Below are 20,822 nucleotides of genomic sequence, written 5' to 3'. Positions count from 1 at the left end.
TCCTATCCTTCCTGGTCACTCCCAAAGAGAATGTCAGCATCTTCATCTCTGCTACCTCCAGCTCTGTCTCCTGTCTTTTCTTCAGTGACACTGTCTCTAGACCAAACAACACCGCTGGTCTCATCACAGTATTTTACACCTTTCCTTTCATTTTAGCTGAAACTCTTCTATCACACATCACACCTGACACTTTTCTCCACCCGTTCCATCCTGCCTGGACACGCGTATTCACCTCTTTTACCACACTCTCCATTGCTCTGGACTGTTGACCCTAAGTACTTAAAATCCTCCACCTTCTTGATCTGTTCTCCCTGTAACCTCACTCTTCCACTTGGGTCCTTCTCATTCACACACATGTACTCTGTCTTACTGCGGCTAACCTTCATTCCTCTCTTTTCCATCAGAAACCTCCACCAGGGTTCAGTTGGGTTTCTCTGTCTGTTAAAACGCTTTGAAATGTCTGCTGTCATGATTAAGCGCTATATAAATAAAACTTGATTGATTGATTGACCTCTCTAGCTTCTCCTCCACCTGTTCCCTGCTCTCACTGCTGATCACAAGGTCATCTGCAAACATCATAGTCCATGGAGATTCCTGTCTAACCTCGTCTGTCAGCCTGTCCATCACCATAGCGAACAAGAAGGGGCTGAGAGCTGATCCCTGATGCAGTCCCACCTCCACCTTGAACTCCTCTGTCACACCTACAGCACACCTCACCACTGTCTTACAGTCCTCATACATGTCCTGTAACGCTCTCACGTACTTCTCTGCCACTCAAGACCTCCTCATACAATACCACAGTTCCTCTCTGGACACCCTGTCATCAGCTTTCTCCAGATCTACAAAAACACAATGCAGCTCCCTCTGGCCTTCTCTGTACTTCTCTATCAACATCCTCAAAGCAAATACTGCATCTGCAGTACTCTTTTTTGGCATGAAACCATACTGCTGCTCACAAATGCTCACTTCTGCCCTTTGTCTAGCTTCAACTACTCTTTCCCATAACTTCCATAAATCATTCTGTTGAACAACCCAGTCAGAAACTCTACTGCCACCTTTCCTAGACACTTCCAAACCTCTACAGGTATATCATCAGGACTGTCTGCCTTTCCACTCTTCATCCTCTTCAATGCCCTCCTCACTTCATCACTATTCTTTGCTACATCCTGGTCCACAACAGTCACCTCTTCTAGTCTTTGTTCTGTGTCATTTTCCATGTTCATCAACTCTTCAAATTATTCTTTCCATCTTCCCATCACACTACTGGCACCTGTCAATAGACTTCCATCCCTATCCTTAATCACCCTAACCTGCTGCACGTCCTTCCCATCTCTGTCTCTGTCTCTGTCTTGCCAACCTGTATAGATCAGTATCCCCCTCTTTACTGTCCAACCTAGCATGCAAGTCATCATAAGCCCCTTGTTTGGCCTTTGCTACCTCTACCTTCCCCTTAAGCTGCATCTCCCTGTACTCCTGTCTACTCTCCTCAGTCCTCTCAGTGTCCCACTTCTTCTTAGCTAACCTCTTTCTCTGTATACACTCCTGTTCCTTCTCATTCCACCCCCAAATCTCCTTATCTACTTTCCTTCCAGATGACACACCAAGTACTCTCCTACCTGTCTCCCTGATCACATTAGCTGTAGTTGTCCAGTCATCTGGGAGTACCTCCTGACCACCCAGAGCCTGTCGTAACTCTTTCCTAAAAGCAGCAGTCTTTCTTTTTCAGCTTCCACCATTTCGTCTTCTGCTCCGCCTTTGCCCTCTTCATCTCCTTCACCACAAGAGTCATCCTACACACCACCATCCTATGCTGTTTGGCTACACTCTTGCCTACCACTACTTTGCAGTCACTGATCTCCTTCAGATTACACCGTCTACACCAGGAGTAGTCTACCTGTGTGCTCCTACCTCCACTCTTATAGGTTACCCTATTTTCCTGCCTCTTCTGGAAGAAAGTATTCACTACAGCCATTTCAATCGTTTTTGCAAAGTCAACTACCATCTGTCCTTCTGCGTTCCTCTCCTTGATACCAAACCTGCCCATCACCTCCTCATCACCTGTTTCCTGCACCAACATGTCCAATGAAGTCTGCACCAATGACAACACTTTCACTTCTAGGTTTGCTCTGCATCACTTCATCAAAGTACCAACCAGGATTTCTCCTCCTCCAGCTCACATCCTACCTGTGGAGCATACCCATTAACAACATTGAACATCATATCTTCTATTTCTAGCTTCAGACTCATCACTCTATCTGACAATGTTTTCACCTCCAGGACATTCCTAACAAACTCCTCCTTCAAGATAACTCCTACTCAATTTCTCTTCCCATCTACACCATGATAGAACAACTTGAACCCTGCTCCTAAACTTCTAGCCTTGCTACCTTTCCACCTGGTCTCCTGGACACACAGTATGTCTACCTTCCTCCTCTGCGTCATGTCAACCAACTCTCTACCTTTTTCTGTCATAGTTCCAACATTCAACGTCCCTACTCTCAGTCCTATACTCTTGGCGTTCCTCTTCTCTCTCTTCCTTCAAACACACTTTCCTCCTCTCCTTTTCCTCCTCTCTTCTCCTTCTTCGGCCAACAGTCCAATTTCCACCGGCACCCTGTAGGTCAAAAGCACCGATAGCGGTCGTTGTTAACCCGGGCCTCGACCGATCCAGTATGGGAGTCGTAGGTTTGATTTGCATGTTTGATTTGGCAAAACTCTTACGCCGGATGCCCGTCCTGGCGAAACCCTCTGTATTTATCCGGGCTTGGGACCGGCACAATAAGACACTAGCTTGTGTCCTCTTGTGGCTACATTGAAAACCTGATTGCCCAAACTAGTTAAATCACAAGAATATACGTTTGCGTAGACACCAGCTGGCTTGTAATATTCCATCCTTATTCTAAGTTTTCATAGCTTACTGGTTGATTTTAAGCAAGAGAAACAGACATACATCTACAAAATATAGATCTTATCGATTTGCAAAAAGATGCCAAGATGTGGGGGAGTCAGGTCTCAGAAATAAAGTTCTGGGGCCCACAGTGAAGAAGCAAACCCAGAAGATTTAAAAAAAATAAAAATAATTTTTTTTGACAAATTCTCTGTGTGACCAAGTACAGATTTAAGCGATGTTACAAAATCTCGATTACAATCATAATTTTTATGGTGTTGCCAAACAGCAGCTTGAAGTTTAGATTTTTAAATAGATTCCCAAATACAGACCAGAAGCTCCAGCACAATTAAGTTTGAACACCAGTATCCCAGGAAAAAATTGGTTGTTCACATTGCCGTGGCTCCGTGGTGCACTGGCGTCATGTGTCCCCTGCCTCACACCCTATGCTGCCGAGATAGGCTCCGGCTCCCCGTGACCCGCTACAGCGGATACAGCGGTAGTAACCTGAAAATGACTGACTGACATTATTGCATTTGCTAGTGCTAAATTCTTTACTGGGAAATCAACAAGACATATGAAAAAAAACAAAACAATTGTGCTAATAACACAAACGTGAATTTAATGGATCACAACAACATTTTGGAAAGTCACCTCGATTTCTCCTTTCCTCAGAGACCGGACAGATGTCACATTAATCTTTGTGTTTGTTATAGAAGGAAGTGCCAGACAGGTGTACCATACCTTAGCATAAAGAGTGAATACAGTCTGGAACTTATATACAATAAACTTGTACCAAAGTATCAGATATTCTTTACATGACTATATAATACAATACAACATAATCACCAATTAAATCTGTGATTAGACCTAAAAATTTAGAAGTGGCTCACCACAAGTAAAGATCAAGAAAGAAGGAAGGACAACCCTTCGTTGTCCAGAGGAAACTGATTTTACATGTGTGTTCCTTATTGAACTGTTACATCAAAGCAGATGTCTTGATCCTTTATCGTAGACACGGGACTGACTTTCATCCTATAATTTGATTCCTTTCATCCATTCATGAATTGTTTTCTTTGCATAGTGAGTAACATGGAATGGTCAAGAAGAAAAAAGATTGGAATGGTATACGTATATGCATTTTCACATAGGAGGTAGCTAGTCTAATGATTACAATCATGTAGATCCCCAATGATTTACCATTCCACAAAGTGAAGTAACCCATCAACTTTGGTGCATAATTAAGGAATGAACTCATAAAGTTTTATTTCATTTCCTTTTACATTGCCAGAAAAGGTTTTCTATATTTTCTCTGTTCCCCTATGCAAAAACTCCATCGATGATTTCCAGTAGAGTAGTCTTTTAACACATTTCTGAGTATCCTTCTGAGTATAGTCAAATTAAACCACAACGCATTCTGAAGTTTTTGAAAATTTTGGGAAAAGGATTTCATAACTTGGAATTTTTGTGATGAGCTGTATGACTTGTTTTCTGTCCCTAAATTTGTTTCTGAACACATGACAGCTGTTGCTACATGATTCAACAATGCTCTTGAGGGGGTCACATGAGTTAATATACTGCTCCAGAGTCCCTTCCAGGTCTTCTCCATGGGTCAGCAGAACAATTGTGCTGTCTCTGATGCTCCAGCCAAGTTTGTACTCCAGTTTTTCCAATATTCCGTGCTCTTTATCCGTAAATCTTCCCAGTTGCATCACGAGAAGCACAACACATTGTCCTGGTTGACAGTACCTCCTACACTTTTCTACCTCTTCATGGTTGTTTTGCAGTTGGTCGTGAAATAAATCTGGAGTGTCGATCACTCTTACCGGCTCTCCAAAACTTTTATGCGTTATTTTGAACTCACAATTGGTGGTGACTGGCATGGAACTAGGATGAGATGTAAAAAGCTGGTTTGTATTCAGATAAGGGTTGTCAGCTATGAGGATGGTGTTTGCAGATGCACTTTTTCCAGTCCCAGTTATTCCCAGCAGGACGATACTAAACTTGACGTGCGGCGTACATTTGTCATGGCCACCTAAGGGATGCAAGTATCTTCTGTATTGAGTATCTTAAACTGACTATAAACTGACTTTAGTATCTTCTGCGCATGCGCGAGCAGGCTGCAGTTTCCTCTGCTCAGAGCGAGTTTGTTTGCATAATTTTGCGTTTTTTTTCTATGTTTCTGCGTGTATTTTTCTAACGTAAAATTATATAATGTATAGTGATATGCTGGTGTACTCCAGGGAGGAGTTGATGTCCATGAGGGTCAAAGGAGACCCCGCAACACGCGATCTCATCCCCGCTGAGCTCCGACGGAGATTTCGCGGATGCCGAGCGGGTCGCGTTGAAAGGACTAGACTAACGGCTAGAGCCGCTAACCGGAGGAGAGTCAAGCCCTCCGTCCCCTCCGTCATCATGGGGAACGTGAACTCTCTACCCAACAAGGTGGACGAACTGACGGCGCTGTGCAGGACTGATCATCGCTACCGGGAGACCAGCTTGTTGGTGTTCTCAGAGACGTGGCTAACTGGCGACGTGCCGGACACTAACGTCAGACTAACCGGCTTCTCCTCCGTCCGAGCGGACCGGGACACGAACACCGCCGGTAAGAAGAAAGGAGGTGGATTAATCATCTACACCAATGATAGATGGTGCCATCCGGGACATGTGACGGTGAAATCAACACTGTGTGACCGCGACCTGGAGCTAACAGCTGTTAGCATCAGACCCTACTACCTGGCGCGTGAATTCTCACACGTCATCGTCCTCGCCGTCTACATCCCTCCACGGGCGGACCCTGAGACGGCACGAGAGACCATCTGTGGGACCACCTCTGCTCTTCGGACCCGGCACCCGGAGGCGCTCGTCATCATCACCGGTGACTTTAACCACATCACCCTGGACTCATCTCTCCCCACAATGGTCCAGTGTGTAGACTGTCCCACACGGAAGAACAGAACCATCGATCTGTTCTACACTAATGCTAAGGAGGCATACACCGCCACCCCCCTCCCTCCACTAGGTAAATCAGACCATAACCTAGTGTACCTACAGCCCACCTACATCCCGCTGGTGAAACGGCTGCCAGCAACAACACGACAGGTCAGGAGGTGGTCCCCGGAAACAGAGGAGATGCTGAGGAACTGCTTCCAGATCACCGATTGAGATGTTATTGTGGGCTCACATGGGGAAGACATTGAGGGGGCAGCTCAGTGTTTTACAGACTACATAAACTTCTGTGTGGACACCGTGGCCCCTGTCAGGACAATCAGGTGTTACCCCAACAACAAACCATGGGTAACCAAGGAAGTCAAGGCTGTCCTGAACAGGAAGAAGCGGGCGTTCAGGAGCAAGAACGAGGAGGAGATGAGGAAGGCCCAGAAGGAAGTGAGACTCTGCCTGAGGGAGGCCAAGGAGGCGTACAGGAGGAAGCTGGAGAAGCAGCTGGGGCGCAACCAAGTGCGGGAGGTCTGGAATGGGATGAGAACCATCACCGGACACGGGAAAGGGCGCAGCACTGTGGAGGGGAATATTGAACGAGCGAATGAACTTAACAGCTTTTTCAATCGGTTCAGCTCCCCCACCACTCCCGGCTCCTCGTCCCAGGCCTCTCCTGGCCTACAGGCCTCTCCTGGCCCTACAGACCGCTCCACTGATGCTCCCTCCTCCTGTGCTTCCTCTCCTTCCACCCTTGCCACTTCTCCCGAGCCCACTCCAAGAACTGCGAAGCTCAACGGCCCCACCTCAACCACTGGACTTCCAACCTCGCCACAACCTCCTGCTCCCACCACGACCGAGACCATCATCACTGCAGACCTGGTGACGACAACGCTGAGGAGGCTCCGTCCCTACAAGGCGGCTGGACCAGATAAGGTCTCCCCAAGACTCCTCCGAGCCTGTGCTACGGAACTAGGGGACCCCCTGCAACAATTGTTCAACCTCAGTCTGCGGCTGGGGAGGGTCCCGTCACTGTGGAAGACCTCCTGCATTGTCCCTGTACCCAAGAAAGGACGCCCTACTGAGCTCAACGACCACCGACCGGTCGCTCTTACCTCCCACGTAATGAAGACCCTAGAGCGACTGGTCCTGGAGCTCATGCGTCCACAGGTGCAGGGTGCTATGGACCCTCTCCAGTTTGCCTATCAGGCCAAGGTTGGGGTTGACGATGCTGTCATGTACCTCCTCCACCGCACACTCTCCTACCTGGACGCCGGGGGCTGTGCCGTCAGAGTGCTCTTCTTCGACTTTTCGAGTGCCTTCAACACCATCCAGCCCCAGCTCCTGCAGGATAAACTGACCTCCATGGCTGTGGACCCCTACCTCGTTAGCTGGATTACGGACTACCTAACGGACAGACCCCAGTACGTCCGTATGGGGGACTGCTTGTCTTCTATGGTGACCAGCAGCACGGGGGCGCCACAGGGGACCGTTCTATCCCCCATTCTCTTCACCCTCTACACATCAGACTTCAAGCACAACTCGGATACATGCCACATAAAGAAGTACTCCGATGACACCGCGATAGTGGCATGTATCCGGGAGGGTGATGAGGGGGGGTACAGGGCATTGGTGGCTGACTTCGTGGAGTGGTGCCAACAGAACCAGCTCCAGCTCAACGTCTCCAAGACAAAGGAGATGGTTCTGGATTTCCGGCGGGCACCTCCCTCTCCACAGCCGGTGATCATCAAAGGCAGTGAGGTGGAGGTGGTAGAAAACTATAAGTACCTGGGACTGCAGCTAGACAGCAGACTGGACTGGTCACTCAACTCCAACTGTGTGTACAAGAAGGGGCAGAGCAGGATGTACTTCCTAAGGAGGCTGGCCTCCTTCAACATCTGTCCTAAGCTCCTTTTCATGTTCTAACAGTCCGTAGTCTCCAGTGTGCTGTCATACGCCATTGTGTGTTGGGGTGGGGGGGCCAGGAAAAGAGATATGGACCGTCTGAACAGACTCATCCGCAGAGCGGGCTCAGTGGTCGGGCTGAGCCTGGACTCTGTGGATATGCTTCTGGAGAGCAGGACCATGTCTAAAATTAAGGCCATCATGAACAACACCAGGCACCCCCTACACACCACCTTCTCCCAGCAGAGAAGCACCTTCAGCGGCAGACTGCTGTCACACAGCGCCTCCACAGAGAGGCTGAGGTCCTCCTTCGTGCCCCGTGCCATCAGGGGGTACAATGACTCTCTCAGGAGGAGCGGGGGGGAGGTGGCGAGGTCAGCACGGGGTTGAAAATGGATTTAATTTAATTTAAATTTAATTTTATACTGTTGTATATATATATATATATAATTTATTTATTTTTTATACTGTTTTTATATTTTAATTCAATTTTATACTGTTTAGATTTTATTTTATACTGTTTATATTTTAATACTGTAATATTTTTAAATTTTATACTGTTTATATTTTTAGTTATAGTTTAGTATATAAGTCCTGTTAGTGCTGCATGTGCCTGTCTGTTAGTGTAATGTATATCTTGTGGTATGTCCTGTGATGTCAGTGTTTCCTTTTCTCCTGGTGTTTATCCAGTATTATTTGTTAAGTAATGCCTGAGCAGTGGATATATGCAATTTCCTCCGGGATTAATAAAGTATCTATCTATCTATCTATCTATCTATCTATCTATCAAAGCAACTTGTCATGCACAGGTCTTCAATAAATAAGATTGCAGTATTAAAAACACACAAAAATAGAATGTGAAGGAAATGCTAAATCCTTAAAAACACTTCGGGTATCAAAACAGTATACAAAATATATTAAAAAAAAAAAAAAAATATATATATATATATATATATATATATTGTATACTGTTTGATACCCGAAGGGAAATTGAGATCACACTCTAGTAATTCAATCAAACACATGCATATATATATTAGTATGTACAGGCCCCTGTAACACACACACACACACACACACATACACACATACGCACACACTAGGTGGTCTGTAAATTTGCAGTGGGAGGCAGCTCAACATGGTGCGCCCCAAATGAGAAACTTGTAAAAGAGGACTGTGCCTTGCTCAACGATGCCTCGGCAGTGACCGGGAGGTGAGCTGACACCTCATACAGTCAGCTTACACTCCGGGTGTTTTTGGGCGTGAGCGGGAATCGAACCGCCGATCTTGGAACATTGGACGATCTGCTCTACCGCAGAGCCACTGCCGCCCCAGTGGCTCAGTTTTATCTTTACATTGCTACGATACAGTATTAATTTAATTGACCTAAGTTCTGACCAATCCAGAACAGAATAGTGTCTTCAAATTATATACAAATTTATTTAAAATATTATAAAAACATAAAAATAATTAAAGTCAGAGACGTACATGCTCCCAGAGATCTGTAGATTGTCAGGCTATTTTGTCTGGAATAGTTACCATAAGGCATCACGGCGGTGCAGTGGGTGGCGCTGTCATTGCACAGCAAGGTGGTTCCAGGTTCGACTCCCGCTCTGTGTGAAGTTTGAATGTTCTCCCCGTGTCTGCGTGGGTTCTCTCCGGGTTCTCTCTCTTGGGCAGTAATCTGAGGGTGGCGGATGCCAAAAGACTGATCTGCAGCGCAGCTTGAGACATTGTGGGAGTAAAATTACACTCTCTTACTGTAGTTTTAGAGAGGAGGACATTGTCCAAACTAAGGGCCGTCTTGGACAATGAGTTCCAGCCACGGTACAGGACACTGATGGGACAAAAAAGTACTTTCAGTACTGGGATGACCCTTCCTAAATACACTTCTGAACACCATAGGAACTCTTTTCTGCCTGTGGTCACCAGGCTGTACAATGCCTCACAATAACTCCAGGACAATAGTTGGATATGACGGTGCGCGTTTGTATCTCTGAATGTTCGTAAGTTGAATGTTCATATCTTGAGGACTCCCTGTATCTAATATACCATAGTGCCATCCAAGCAACAAGTTTATCTGGTCAATCCTGTCAACAAGCTACATTAAATCTAGATTATATTAGATGTTGTTTCCATATTTATCTTACAACATTGAACCACAAGGACATTTTGATATTCAACAAAACATGATGATAGAAACCCTTATTGAGATAATGTACTGACAAACACAATATACGCCTTAGACCTCTGTCCTCTATACATACTGTATGTATATTTTCAGAACTCTTATTTAGCGAAGAGGGTCTTACCTTTTTTTCTCTAAGGATGCTTGTCTTCTTTTAACAACATCTTCACTATAATTTGTGTAGGTAAACAGGTATGCTTGTTGACCATGGCATGATTTCCTGCATTGTTCAGCCAAGTTTTTATCAGTTGCCCAACCAATAGTGAACTGTTTCTTTAGATGAATGAGTGACTCGAAGCTGTTTTGGTCTGGTAACAAGACGGTCAGGTGCCTCACCAGATCTTCTCCAAATACTGTCTTGTGCTTGTACACTTCAGAATAGATTTCTTTCTTTTGGATATTTTCTGAATCTATTGCAAGTATGAACATGTTGGGACCAGGATAGGATGATGCCATGAAATCAATGATCTTCTGGTCTGGGAAATTGCAGTCTTCATCAAAGAGGTGAAGGCCAAATATTCTGAAGGATTCATTCTTTGCCATGACAAGGCCATTTGGCAGGGTGACAAAAGGCGTATTATCTTTGAAGATGTTGTTTTTGATGGTGTTCTTTAACTCAACACTCTTTCCGAATAGAGCAATAGTTAAGGGTTGTGGATATGCTGTAAGACAAGAGGGGTTTTTTGTTAGTAATGAAATACAGAACTTTAAAATCCTAAACTGACCAGGGAAACACATGAAGAAATGAGTTGTACGAAATATCTCCAAACAATGAGTCTAATTTTTAATACTGTGGAAGCAGAGTCCTTCAGGAGCTCCTGCTAACGTTAGCAATCCTGAACTAGCACAGCACTGAATGGAATGCATATCTACTATGTTTGAATACCTGTTGTGTTCACAGTCACCAGTTAACTTTGAATCCTGGATCTTTTGCTGTGTGGCAACAGCCGTCCTCTCAACAACATACTAATAAAAGTACAATGTTTCTCATTGCCTTAATATTTTATATGATATGAAATGAAGTTTCAGTTAGCAAGCAATGTAGTAGTAAAAACAACAAGACAAGGTAAGATAATCTGAAAAATACAACCAGTATTTGGATAATGACTCAGTGTTCTCGTTTGCGTGACACAAGGTCGTTTGCATGTGACCTTGTGTCTTTGACGCACTTTTTTTGACACACGATCGTCAAAACTTGGGACCCAAGTTTTGAATGCACTTCCATTCAACAAAAATATTCACAATCGTTCCATTTCTCCTCTTCAATTTCAAACCTGCAAATTGCCAGTATGTTTTCATCTCACGCGAGAAACTTGCATTATTCTACCTTATCAAAATCAACTAAACGGCAACACGACATCTGCTCGTTTTACATGCTGCAGTGAGAGAGGAATTACTTAGATCTTCAAGAGCAACCATAAGCTGTTGCTTATGCTTGGAGAGTCCTGTTGGGTTTCTCTGTCTGTTAAAGCGCTTTGAAATGTCTGCTGATGTGATTAAGCACTATACGAATAAAAGTCGATTGATTAATTATCACATGCCTCCAAAAAAGATGCAAAAGTTGGAGAAAAAGCAAGTGACACTGAGTGCTGTCTTGAATAAAAATAATCAAAAGTTAATGAAGAAAAAGAGACAGTTATTACTGACAGATATTACTGAAATGTGTGTGGTGAAGGTTTTGTCAGCTTGGTGCAGTGTCCACAGGGGAATATATGAATTAAAGGCAAAGAAAACTTTTGAGTCTAAAGCACAACTAAAAAAAACTGTGATACATCTTTCTTTATTTCTAAAACGGTTTTTTTTAAAATGACAACCAGGTTTTAACATTTTAATAAAACTAATGCATAATTTTACTCTTTTTTCTTTCTACTGATACAGTTATGTTGTTAATAAAAACATTAAAATTAACAGTTTGTCAATCCTTGCGTACGCTTCTACCATATATTCTCATATTACTTTTGGGATGCAGAACCGTCATGTTGGGATGCACAAAATTTTCTTGAAGCTCATCCTAGGGATGCAATGCTTTCTTGAGGTAAAATGAACTCTGATGACTATACTGCATTGATGTATTACTGCCCTCTACTGTTATTAAAGATCCCTTTGAAATGTAAAAATATCAAGCTGATATTTTTTCTCATGTGGACACTCCTAACCTTCTAAACCTGCCAGCATTTAATGTTTTTTGAAAACATTGTTGGTCTGACGAAAATTAAATATCAAGCTATTGTAGCGTACAGTATAAACTAATCCCACAAGCCGATGATTCACAGAATGTTCATATATTCCACATTAAATATGCTATTTTTACTTTATGAACCAGTATGCCATCAGAGCTGACTTTTGTTTTAATCAATGCTTAATGTGCGTGTTGTAAGTAATTGTATTTGTTTTGTGTCATAATCAAATATTTTTGAAAGCATAAACTGTGTAATACGTGTAACTTTTTACATAAGACTATTTACCAAACCTCGCCAAAATGCCAGCTTTTTACAGAAGCACTTGCATTATTTTTAGACTGTTTTCCAGTTTGAGTGAAGTGCGCATGGCAAAAAATGTTTCTCCAGATTTTCAACAACAGCTTCCTTCTTTGTCACAGGTCTAGTGATAACAACATATTTGGTGACTTAGAGCCTCAGTAACTGAACGTAGTTTCTTGTTACTGCAAAACCTGTAAAGCAATGAAAAAACATACTGTCAAGTACCGTACTTTTCGATATCTGTTCAAAAGTGAACAGGACCCAACCCTAACAAAGAAACAGTTTATAGTCAGAAGTATAATAAAAGCTAGTTGAAATGAAAAATATCTTCATGCACATTGTGTACATTTAATTTTAGGTTTAGGTCTGTAAATATAGTAAAAATTCAACAGGTCATGTACTGTGTTACTGAACAAATTCTAATGAGTAGTAGAGAATTGAAAAAGTGAGAAACATGATTCAGTGAAATGCTACTGCACATAACATATGATTATCAAAAAGAGGTTTAGATTATGAATGTATCATAAAGTCTTATTTATTTACATTACCTCATAAAACAAATTAAAATTTCCCTCAAGGGTATTTATGGTTGGTGCAGCAAAGGGCAAATGTCTGTTCTTTATTCATGATGATGACAACTCCCCCTTACTTCAATGTAAAGTATGTCGGGGACATAATTCTTTGTCTGCTGAAGTAAATATAATTTTTTTCTTATACATTTTATAAACACTGAAAGCATAACTTCACAATCTTTATCTGAGTGTCTCTACATGCCACCTCCACAAATAAGCTAGAGTATAATGCAAAACCAGGAGAAATAAGCATCACTTATTTCTTCTATAATTCATGCTAGTTGACCTGGACAGAGCAGACATCAGGAAGTTTTCCCTGGAGTATCTGGATCAGTTCTGAAGCATGAGAAAGTAAAATACACTGACTTATGTTGAACCACCCCCAGGGCGGAGAGAAGTAATCAATGTCTCACAAAAATAGTAGAGAGCTGAAAGCTGTTCATTGTCCAACAAGTTGAGGATAGAGAGAGATGGGTATCCGTGCTTCGATGCCTGAAGGTGAACTTTTTAAGCATTTTTCAACTTGTTGTAAATATGTGATTCTTGTTTCTCATTTTAAAACAGCTCCATTTATGTTTTTGTTTGTAGGTCCTCCATTGAGGATTGTGATGATAGGAAAAACTGGAGTTGGGAAGAGTGCTGCTGGCAACACCATTGTTGGAAAGAAGGTTTTCCATTCCTCGGCAAGTGCACAGTCCATAACGGAAAGCTGTGAAAAAGAACGGGTTCAGAGTCGCAGGAAGATCTACGTAATCGATACACCTGGGATTCTGGATACTTCTAGAAGTCCAGAGAACTTAAAGACAGAAATCACTAAATGTATCCAGGTGTCCTCTCCCAGTCCTCATGCCTTCCTGCTGATAATTCAGATTGGCAGGTTCACCAAAGAAGAAGAACACTGCATCCAAGCCCTGGAGAAAATCTTTGGACCCGAGGCTTCTAAGTACATGATTGTTCTGTTCACACGTGGAGATGAGCTAAAGGGCAGAAGTATTGAGAACTATGTACAGACGGGCCACCCAAAACTTCAAGAAGTGATAAACAGGTGTGGTAATAGGTACCATGTCTTCAACAACAAGGAAAAGAGAGACAGAAGGCAAGTGGTTCGGTTGATTAATATGATTGATAACATGGTTGCAGCAAATGGAGGAAAGCACTTCAGTCAAGAATTTTTTGAAGAGGCAGAAAAGACCATCCTGCAGCAGAAGTCTCAAAGAAAAAAAGCTGAAGAGCAGATTTATGACTTCTCCTTCATGTCTGAGCTGCTGAGGAGGGTCATTCTGTTTCAGGCTACACTGAACGCTGCTGTGCAAGGAAACACGGACAACCTCTCAAATCCATCGCCGCCTTAGCCTACAGCAACGTGATGCAGTACACTGATGGAAACAGACCATCTACCATTCCAAGCTCATGTTCTCATTTGATAGAGAAAAGCTGAAATAATTTAAAATCTGTTTGTGCAACAAGCCACAGTTTCTTGGGAAAGTGGGAGTTTTGTCAGAAAATATTGTAGAAGTATATTTGAACCTAGAGCTATTAAGAGGTTATGGACATCATTGATTGGTCATGTAAGACTGACTAATCAGCAACAGTTTAACCAGTCAGTTAGCACTATCTACAGTATTAGAAACACTAATTAGTATCTACTTTTCTGTGAGGATACATTGATTTTTGGTGGTTTGATATGTTTGTAAATCAAATCTGAGCTTCTTTTTGAGATGTGTGAAGTTGGTGCAACACAGTTACTTTATGATTGTATTTGACCTTTACTGAATTAGAGTCAATGAATTAGCTTGTTGACTGTGACAATGAGTAAATTTGAAAATGTCAAATGCTTGAAAATCCCTTCCGATAGTGCCTCTCTTTGTTTTCCAGTTTAGCCCATAAGCCCACTATGAATATTCTTCATGCAGATCTTCTGTATCTACAGTATGTTCATGAAATATTTAATTCACACTCGTGGACAATTAGAAATAAACCAATTCACCTGAAGTGCATGTTTTTGGAAGTTGGAGGAAACCAGAGAACCCGGGGAGAAACCACGCAGACACGGGGAGAAAATGTTAACTCTGCACCGAAAGAACTCAAAGCCGGAACCTCCTTTTTGTGAAGTGACAGCACTACCCATTGCACCACCATGCCACCCACAAATCAACATAAAGAAAAGTCATAGAAAATAAGTCAAGAATAGTATAGACTGAATACATAACATCAAGCATAATACATTGGTAGGTAATACAGAAGTGAATGAAAAGGCCAGTTTATAGCCTATATATTGGATAGTTCAATTCTGAAGTTATGTATTGCCAATTTGACCTTCTTTTAAAAATGTTCACTGAGCCATTTTTTATAATGATAATAATGACAAAGATGAAATTCTTTTCCTAAGATTTCTCTGTATGTTTCTGGGAATCTCTAATAAACAAGTAGTAGCAAGGGAGTTAGCACTGTTTTGTTAGGTTGGTGTTAATGCATCAAGAGCTTTGTACATATAGTAACACGGTTAGTTTGATATATATATATATATATATATATATATAATATATATATATATAGATATATTATATATATATCATTGTGTGTGTGTGTGCGTGTGTGTGTGTGTGTGTGTGTGTGTGTGTGTGTGTGTGTGTGTGTGTGTGTGTGTGTTACTATTGTGATCAAGTCTATAATCACCAAATACAGGCACAGGTTGTTTCGAGTTAAGTTGTTCTCAAATACACATTACAGTATACACGTAAAAATAAAAATCTGGTTTACATCATTTCACTTGAATTTACTTTTGTCAGCCACAAGGATTGGACTTTTAAAATGCCAACAAAACTGTTAAAAGCGCATGATATCACTGTTACTGTACAATAAATAAGAATAAAAACACACAATATCTTATTAAAATAAGTATGTATAATTCCAAGATATACTGTATATTTTATAATTTTCATGTTTTACTACGTAGGCTCTTGACTGGTAGTTCTTGACTGGCAGTTTTATGAATACTAAATGAATGAACATCTTAGTACAATCATCAATTTTACAGCAGTTTTTCATTTACTCTCACTGTGGTATGTGACAGATAATCTGTGAAAAAACACCTAAACACATAGAGACCCACCTAATCCTTCTAATATCATTTACAGCTATAAACTTTCACGACAATATTGACACCTACCACTGAACCCAACACAGGAATTTCAAACATTACTTTGCGTATCAAGAACACAAAACATCCCAAACATTCAGGAAGAGAGCTTGAAGAGCCTGTCAGGTAGGAACTTACTGTAAATGAACTGACAAAAAATGCAAAACAACTACCATTGTGGCAGGAGGCGGAGTTCTGCCCAGAAGTTCACGGCTGTACCTAACTAGACTGATTAGCCTGAGACTTTTTAAGCTGGCTCCACTTTTGGTTTTCTGCCAGATTGTTTTCTACCCTTGGCGACGCCTCTATTTCCTGGATTTTTTTCTGTTTGGATAAAACCTAGTGTTCTGCTTATAGGTCTGAACCCTGTCCATGACAGACGTACATACACATTTTGCAGATCATAAGGGTGTGTAGCCTGTGTCAGTCATCCAAGTCAAGAGATAAATCAAGTGCAAAAACAATCAACTGAGCAAAACAGGGAATCTTTATCCTTCCTGATTTAGAGATTTGGGAAGAGTTCCACAAACAAAAGTCTCATTATACACATCTAATAATAATAGCCATTGGGTCTTGGGCGCTTTCCATCCTGAAGAGACGTTACAACCACACTGAGCTCTGGTAACATGATAGGTTTCCCAAGATTGTCAGCAGTTTCTGGACCAACAATAGGCACATTAAAATAAGCAAAGAACCCATCAAAGTCATCAAGACACAGAATCAGATAAATATAATCATGTATAAAAGTTCTCCCCTGGTGGCCGGGCCTCTGCTCACAGGGCCGGCCGGGCTCAGCCCGAAAGGACAACGTGGGCCCGACCTCTGAGGAAACTGTAGTGGACGGGTGCAGTGTGGATTGGGTGGCAGTCGTCGGCATGGGGCTCGACAACCCAATCCCCAAACAAAGAGTGTAGCTCTAGGGCATGGAATGTTACGTCGCTGGGGGGAAGGAGCCAGAGCTTGTGAGGGAGGTTGAGAGGTACTGACTTATCAGGCTCACCTCCACCCACAGCTTGGGCTCTGGAACCCAAATCCTTGAGAAGGACTGGACTCTCCACTTTTCTGGTGTTTCCTACGGTGAGAGCCTGCTTATAGCACCACAGCTCAGCTGTCATATGTTGGAGTTCACCCTGGTGAACGAGAGGGTCACGTCCCTGCGCCTCCGGGTTGGGGACAGGTGTCTCACTGTTTTACAGACCAAACAGCAATGTGGAATACCAGGCCTTTTTTTAGTCCCTGGGAGGGGTACTGAATAGTGCTCCGACTGGGAACTCCACTGTTCTTCTTGGGAACTTCAACGCTCACGTGGGAAATGACAGTGAGACCTGGAAAGGAGTGATTGGGATTAACGGCCTTCCCATCTGAGCACAAGTGGTGTTCTGTTATTGGACTTCTGTGCTAGTCACAGTTTGTCCATAATGAACACCTTGTTCAATCAGGGATGTCCATATTTGCAATTGGCCCCAGGACACCCTAGGCCGGAGGTCAATGATCAACTTTGTTGTCGTATCATCAGAAGTCTGACTGCGTGTTTTGGACACTCGGGTGAAGAGAGGGGCAGAGCTGTCAACCGATCACCACCTGGTGGTAAGCTGGGTCCACTGGCAGAGAAGGGGGCCAGACAAACTCAGCAGACCCAAACACATTTTGAGAGTCTGTTGGGAAGCATGGCAGAATCCTCTGTCAGTGAGGTCTTCAACTCCCATCTCCAGGAGAGCTTCTCCCAGATCCCGCTTGAGGCTGGGGACATTGAGTCAGAATGGACCATGTTCTTTCGCCTCCATTGTCGAAGCGGCTGCTTGGAGCTGCGGTCCCAAGGTCTGTGGTGCCTGTTGCGGTGGTAACCCCCAAACCCTGGTGGTGGACACCGGAAGTAAGGGATGCTGTCAAGCTGAAGAAAGAGTCCTACCAAATCTTTTTGAATTGTGGGTCTCAAGAGGCAGCTGACGGGTATAGGCAGGCCAGGTGTAATGCAGCTCGAGTAGTCGCGGAGGCAAAAACTAGGGCCTGGGAGGAGATCGGGGAGGCCATGGAGGAGGAGTATCGGTCAGCCTCGAAGAAATTCTGGCAAAAAGCGGTACACAGCCAACACTGTTTACAGTAGAGGCAGAGAGCTGCTGACCTCGCCTGAGGATATTGTCGGGCAGTGGAAAGAATACTTCGAGGATCTCCTTAATACCACCACCATGTCTTACACAGAAGAAACAGAGGCTGAGGTCTCAGAGGTGGACTCGTTCAAGCTGAAGTCACCGAGGTGACCGAAGAATACATTTGTGGTAATGTGGGATACAACACTCTCACCACATTACCACAAATGATCCAGATGAAAAATCAATGGAAATCACTTGTCTTTACCTTCAATTGTGGAGGTTCGCAGGAACGAGGCAAGGGTACAGGTGAGTTCAGTGTCTTTATTAACAAGCGTGCCACAACAACCAACACAGTCTCTTTAAATACCTGCTTCCCCTATCACCTTCTTTAACCATGTGACGTCACACCTTCCTTGTGCCTGTCTGGTATGAGACAGCTCTCCCAAGTGTCCACTACACAGCCCCCCCCGAACACCCAGAACAGGCCAACCACTAAAACAGCGGTTCCCAAACTTTTCAGTCCACGCACCCACTTCTACCTCCCGACTTAGCTGACGCACCCCCAATGCCCAAAACATGAAAAAAAAGAAAGAAAAGGCGTAGTCTTTATAGCCATACAGGTATCAAGTTTAATAATATAGGCTCCTGTTAACACAGAATAGATTGTGCAATAATGGGCCTAATGAGCTCTCACTGTAGAAACGGTGGGGAGAATAATAGTAACAATATAAAAATGACAATAATAATATTTTAAGTCAAAATGGTCGTCGAGCGAGCCGACTCATCACAGATGAGTGATGAACAGCAGTTATTACTATGCAGGGCTTGAAATTAACTTTTTTTCTTGGTAGCTCTGGTACTCCCAAATGTAGAAGTTAGTAGCACCAGCAAAGACTTCAGGTGCACCTACCCAAAAGCAAGGCAGTGACGGAGCGATAGAGACGCTCCGTCCATCTCCGTTCCTCCTCTCTCCCACAGGAGAGCAGCTGCAGCTGCGCTCTTATTGTTTCCTGGCAGGACTGCAGGAGCGCGGTCTCACAAAAAAAAGCACACCAGATTTTTTTCCCTTATCGCACCGGTGCTCCTAAATATATTTAATAGTCGCACTGATGAAAATTTGGGCGCATATGCGACCAAAATGGGCGCAATTTCGAGCCCTGCTATGTAACAAATAGACCTATTTAACAAACTATAACAGTTATTAATGGTAGCAAATATGCTATTCCGCCACAAAGAATCAAAATAACATAGGCCCAAGTTCAACATCATATTTTCTCTTTCGAGTACGAGTCTCATTGTGTTCTTTACCCCTTCTCCCGTTGAAGTGTCCGGGTGAGTTTTCTGTGTTCTGTGCTCCTCATTTTCAGTTTCCCCTGTCTCGTCATCGTCAATCTCTTTTTCCTGCTGGATTTCTTCATCCTGGTAGACTGCACAGCTCTCAGTTGGGCCAATGTATCCTGTCCTCTTTCATTTCTCCCAGATTGAATACCGGACAAACTGCCCGTTTTCAACCAGTTATGCATTTCGGCATATTATTGTTGTTGCTATCACAACAAGCTAGCACAGAGCTAGGAGAAAGCCAAGTACATTTTGTTTTTTTGTTTTTTATTGAAAATTTTGCCAAAACGTTTTTTTATTGAAAATTACCAATGATTTGCGTGAATGAATTTAAATATTTAAACTGTTAATCCTCCATTAAAAAGTGTTTAAATTATTTATTTAATTATTTATGTATTTCAAGGTGCTCAGCTGCCATTACACTCGCGCACCCCCTAGAGGCAGCTCGCACACCACAGGGGGTGCGCGCACAACACTTTGGGAATCCCTGCACTAAAAGAGTCTCAGCCCCGCATGGGCGGCCTGATAATCCGGCCCCAACGGAAACACATAAAGGCAGGCAGGGGCTGTGCAGGGGTCGGGGGGGCAGCTCTTCTGGCCGGCAGGCAGGTTTAGAGGCACGATCTGAAACAAGACCAGAAGTTTTATGTGATGAAGCAAAGGGTGGCTGGCCGCCGCGCGTGGGCTGAGCCACCTTTACTGGTTCTTCTGACATTACATGCGCAGCCTTGAGGTGGTCCACAGAAACCTGCTCTGAACGTCCCCCCACTTCCACTGTGAAGGACTTCGGCCCTGCCTCAATCACCTTGAAGGGCCCGTCATAAGGAGGCTGGAGCGGAGAACGGTGAGCATCATGCCGGATGAAAACATATTCCGCAGAGAGAAGCTTTCGGGATGTACGATCTGGGGAGACAGTGGTGAACAGGCACAGGGACAGCATTAGGGGACACGGGCCAGATAGTCACTGCTGGCCCAGAGGCCGAAGCCTCAGGCAGGAACTCCCCCGGGACCTTCAGCGGCTGGCCGTGGACAAGCTCCGCCGATGAAAACTGCAGGTCCTCTTATGGAGTGGAACGCAGGCCGAGCAAGACCCATGGCAGATGATCGATCCAATTGGCGTTTGTGAGTGTTGCTCGGAGCGCTGCCTTCATGGATCGGTGAAAACGCTCACACAGCCCATTGGTCTGTGGGTTGTACACTGTGGTGCGATGGAGCTTCACACCCAGGCTCCCGGCTACTGCTGTCCAGAGCTCAGAGGTAAACTGTGGCCCCCGGTTGGACGTGAT

The 20,822-nt window shown here is 43.6% G+C and overlaps 2 protein-coding genes across 2 annotated transcripts in view; one reads left to right on the top strand and one right to left on the bottom strand.

The window, feature by feature from the left end:
* Nucleotides 1–20,822, bottom strand: part of LOC137608364 (uncharacterized) — a 43,268-nt gene that overhangs the window by 19,776 nt on the left and 2,670 nt on the right. The window contains exons 2-4 of the mRNA XM_068334698.1: nucleotides 10,042–10,579; nucleotides 9,491–9,566; nucleotides 9,269–9,413 (exon numbers count right to left, since the gene is read on the bottom strand). Coding sequence (XP_068190799.1) covers nucleotides 9,269–9,413; nucleotides 9,491–9,566; nucleotides 10,042–10,579 — 759 coding nt within the window. The remainder of the gene's footprint in view (nucleotides 1–9,268; nucleotides 9,414–9,490; nucleotides 9,567–10,041; nucleotides 10,580–20,822) is intronic.
* LOC137608367 (GTPase IMAP family member 7-like) lies at nucleotides 13,422–15,358 on the top strand. Its single transcript, XM_068334709.1, has 2 exons — nucleotides 13,422–13,467; nucleotides 13,558–15,358. The coding sequence occupies exons 1-2, from the start codon at nucleotides 13,440–13,442 to the stop codon at nucleotides 14,319–14,321; spliced, it is 792 nt and encodes a 263-aa protein (XP_068190810.1). The 5' UTR covers nucleotides 13,422–13,439; the 3' UTR covers nucleotides 14,322–15,358.

Source organism: Antennarius striatus, chromosome 15 (genome assembly GCF_040054535.1).
Source record: "Antennarius striatus isolate MH-2024 chromosome 15, ASM4005453v1, whole genome shotgun sequence".
In the NCBI taxonomy this organism is placed as follows: Eukaryota; Metazoa; Chordata; class Actinopteri; order Lophiiformes; family Antennariidae; genus Antennarius; species Antennarius striatus.
Note: the sequence above shows the minus strand (reverse complement) of the source record. Positions and strands in the feature narration are given on the sequence as shown.

What these genes read in the sequence shown, in the direction of transcription:
- LOC137608367 (XM_068334709.1), top strand. Translation starts at nt 13,440, where the DNA reads ATGGGTATCCGTGCTTCGATGCCTGAAG. An exon ending in CCGTGCTTCGATGCCTGAAG is followed by an intron (nt 13,468 to 13,557) that starts GTGAACTTTTTA and finishes TTTTGTTTGTAG; the next exon opens with GTCCTCCATTGAGGATTGTG.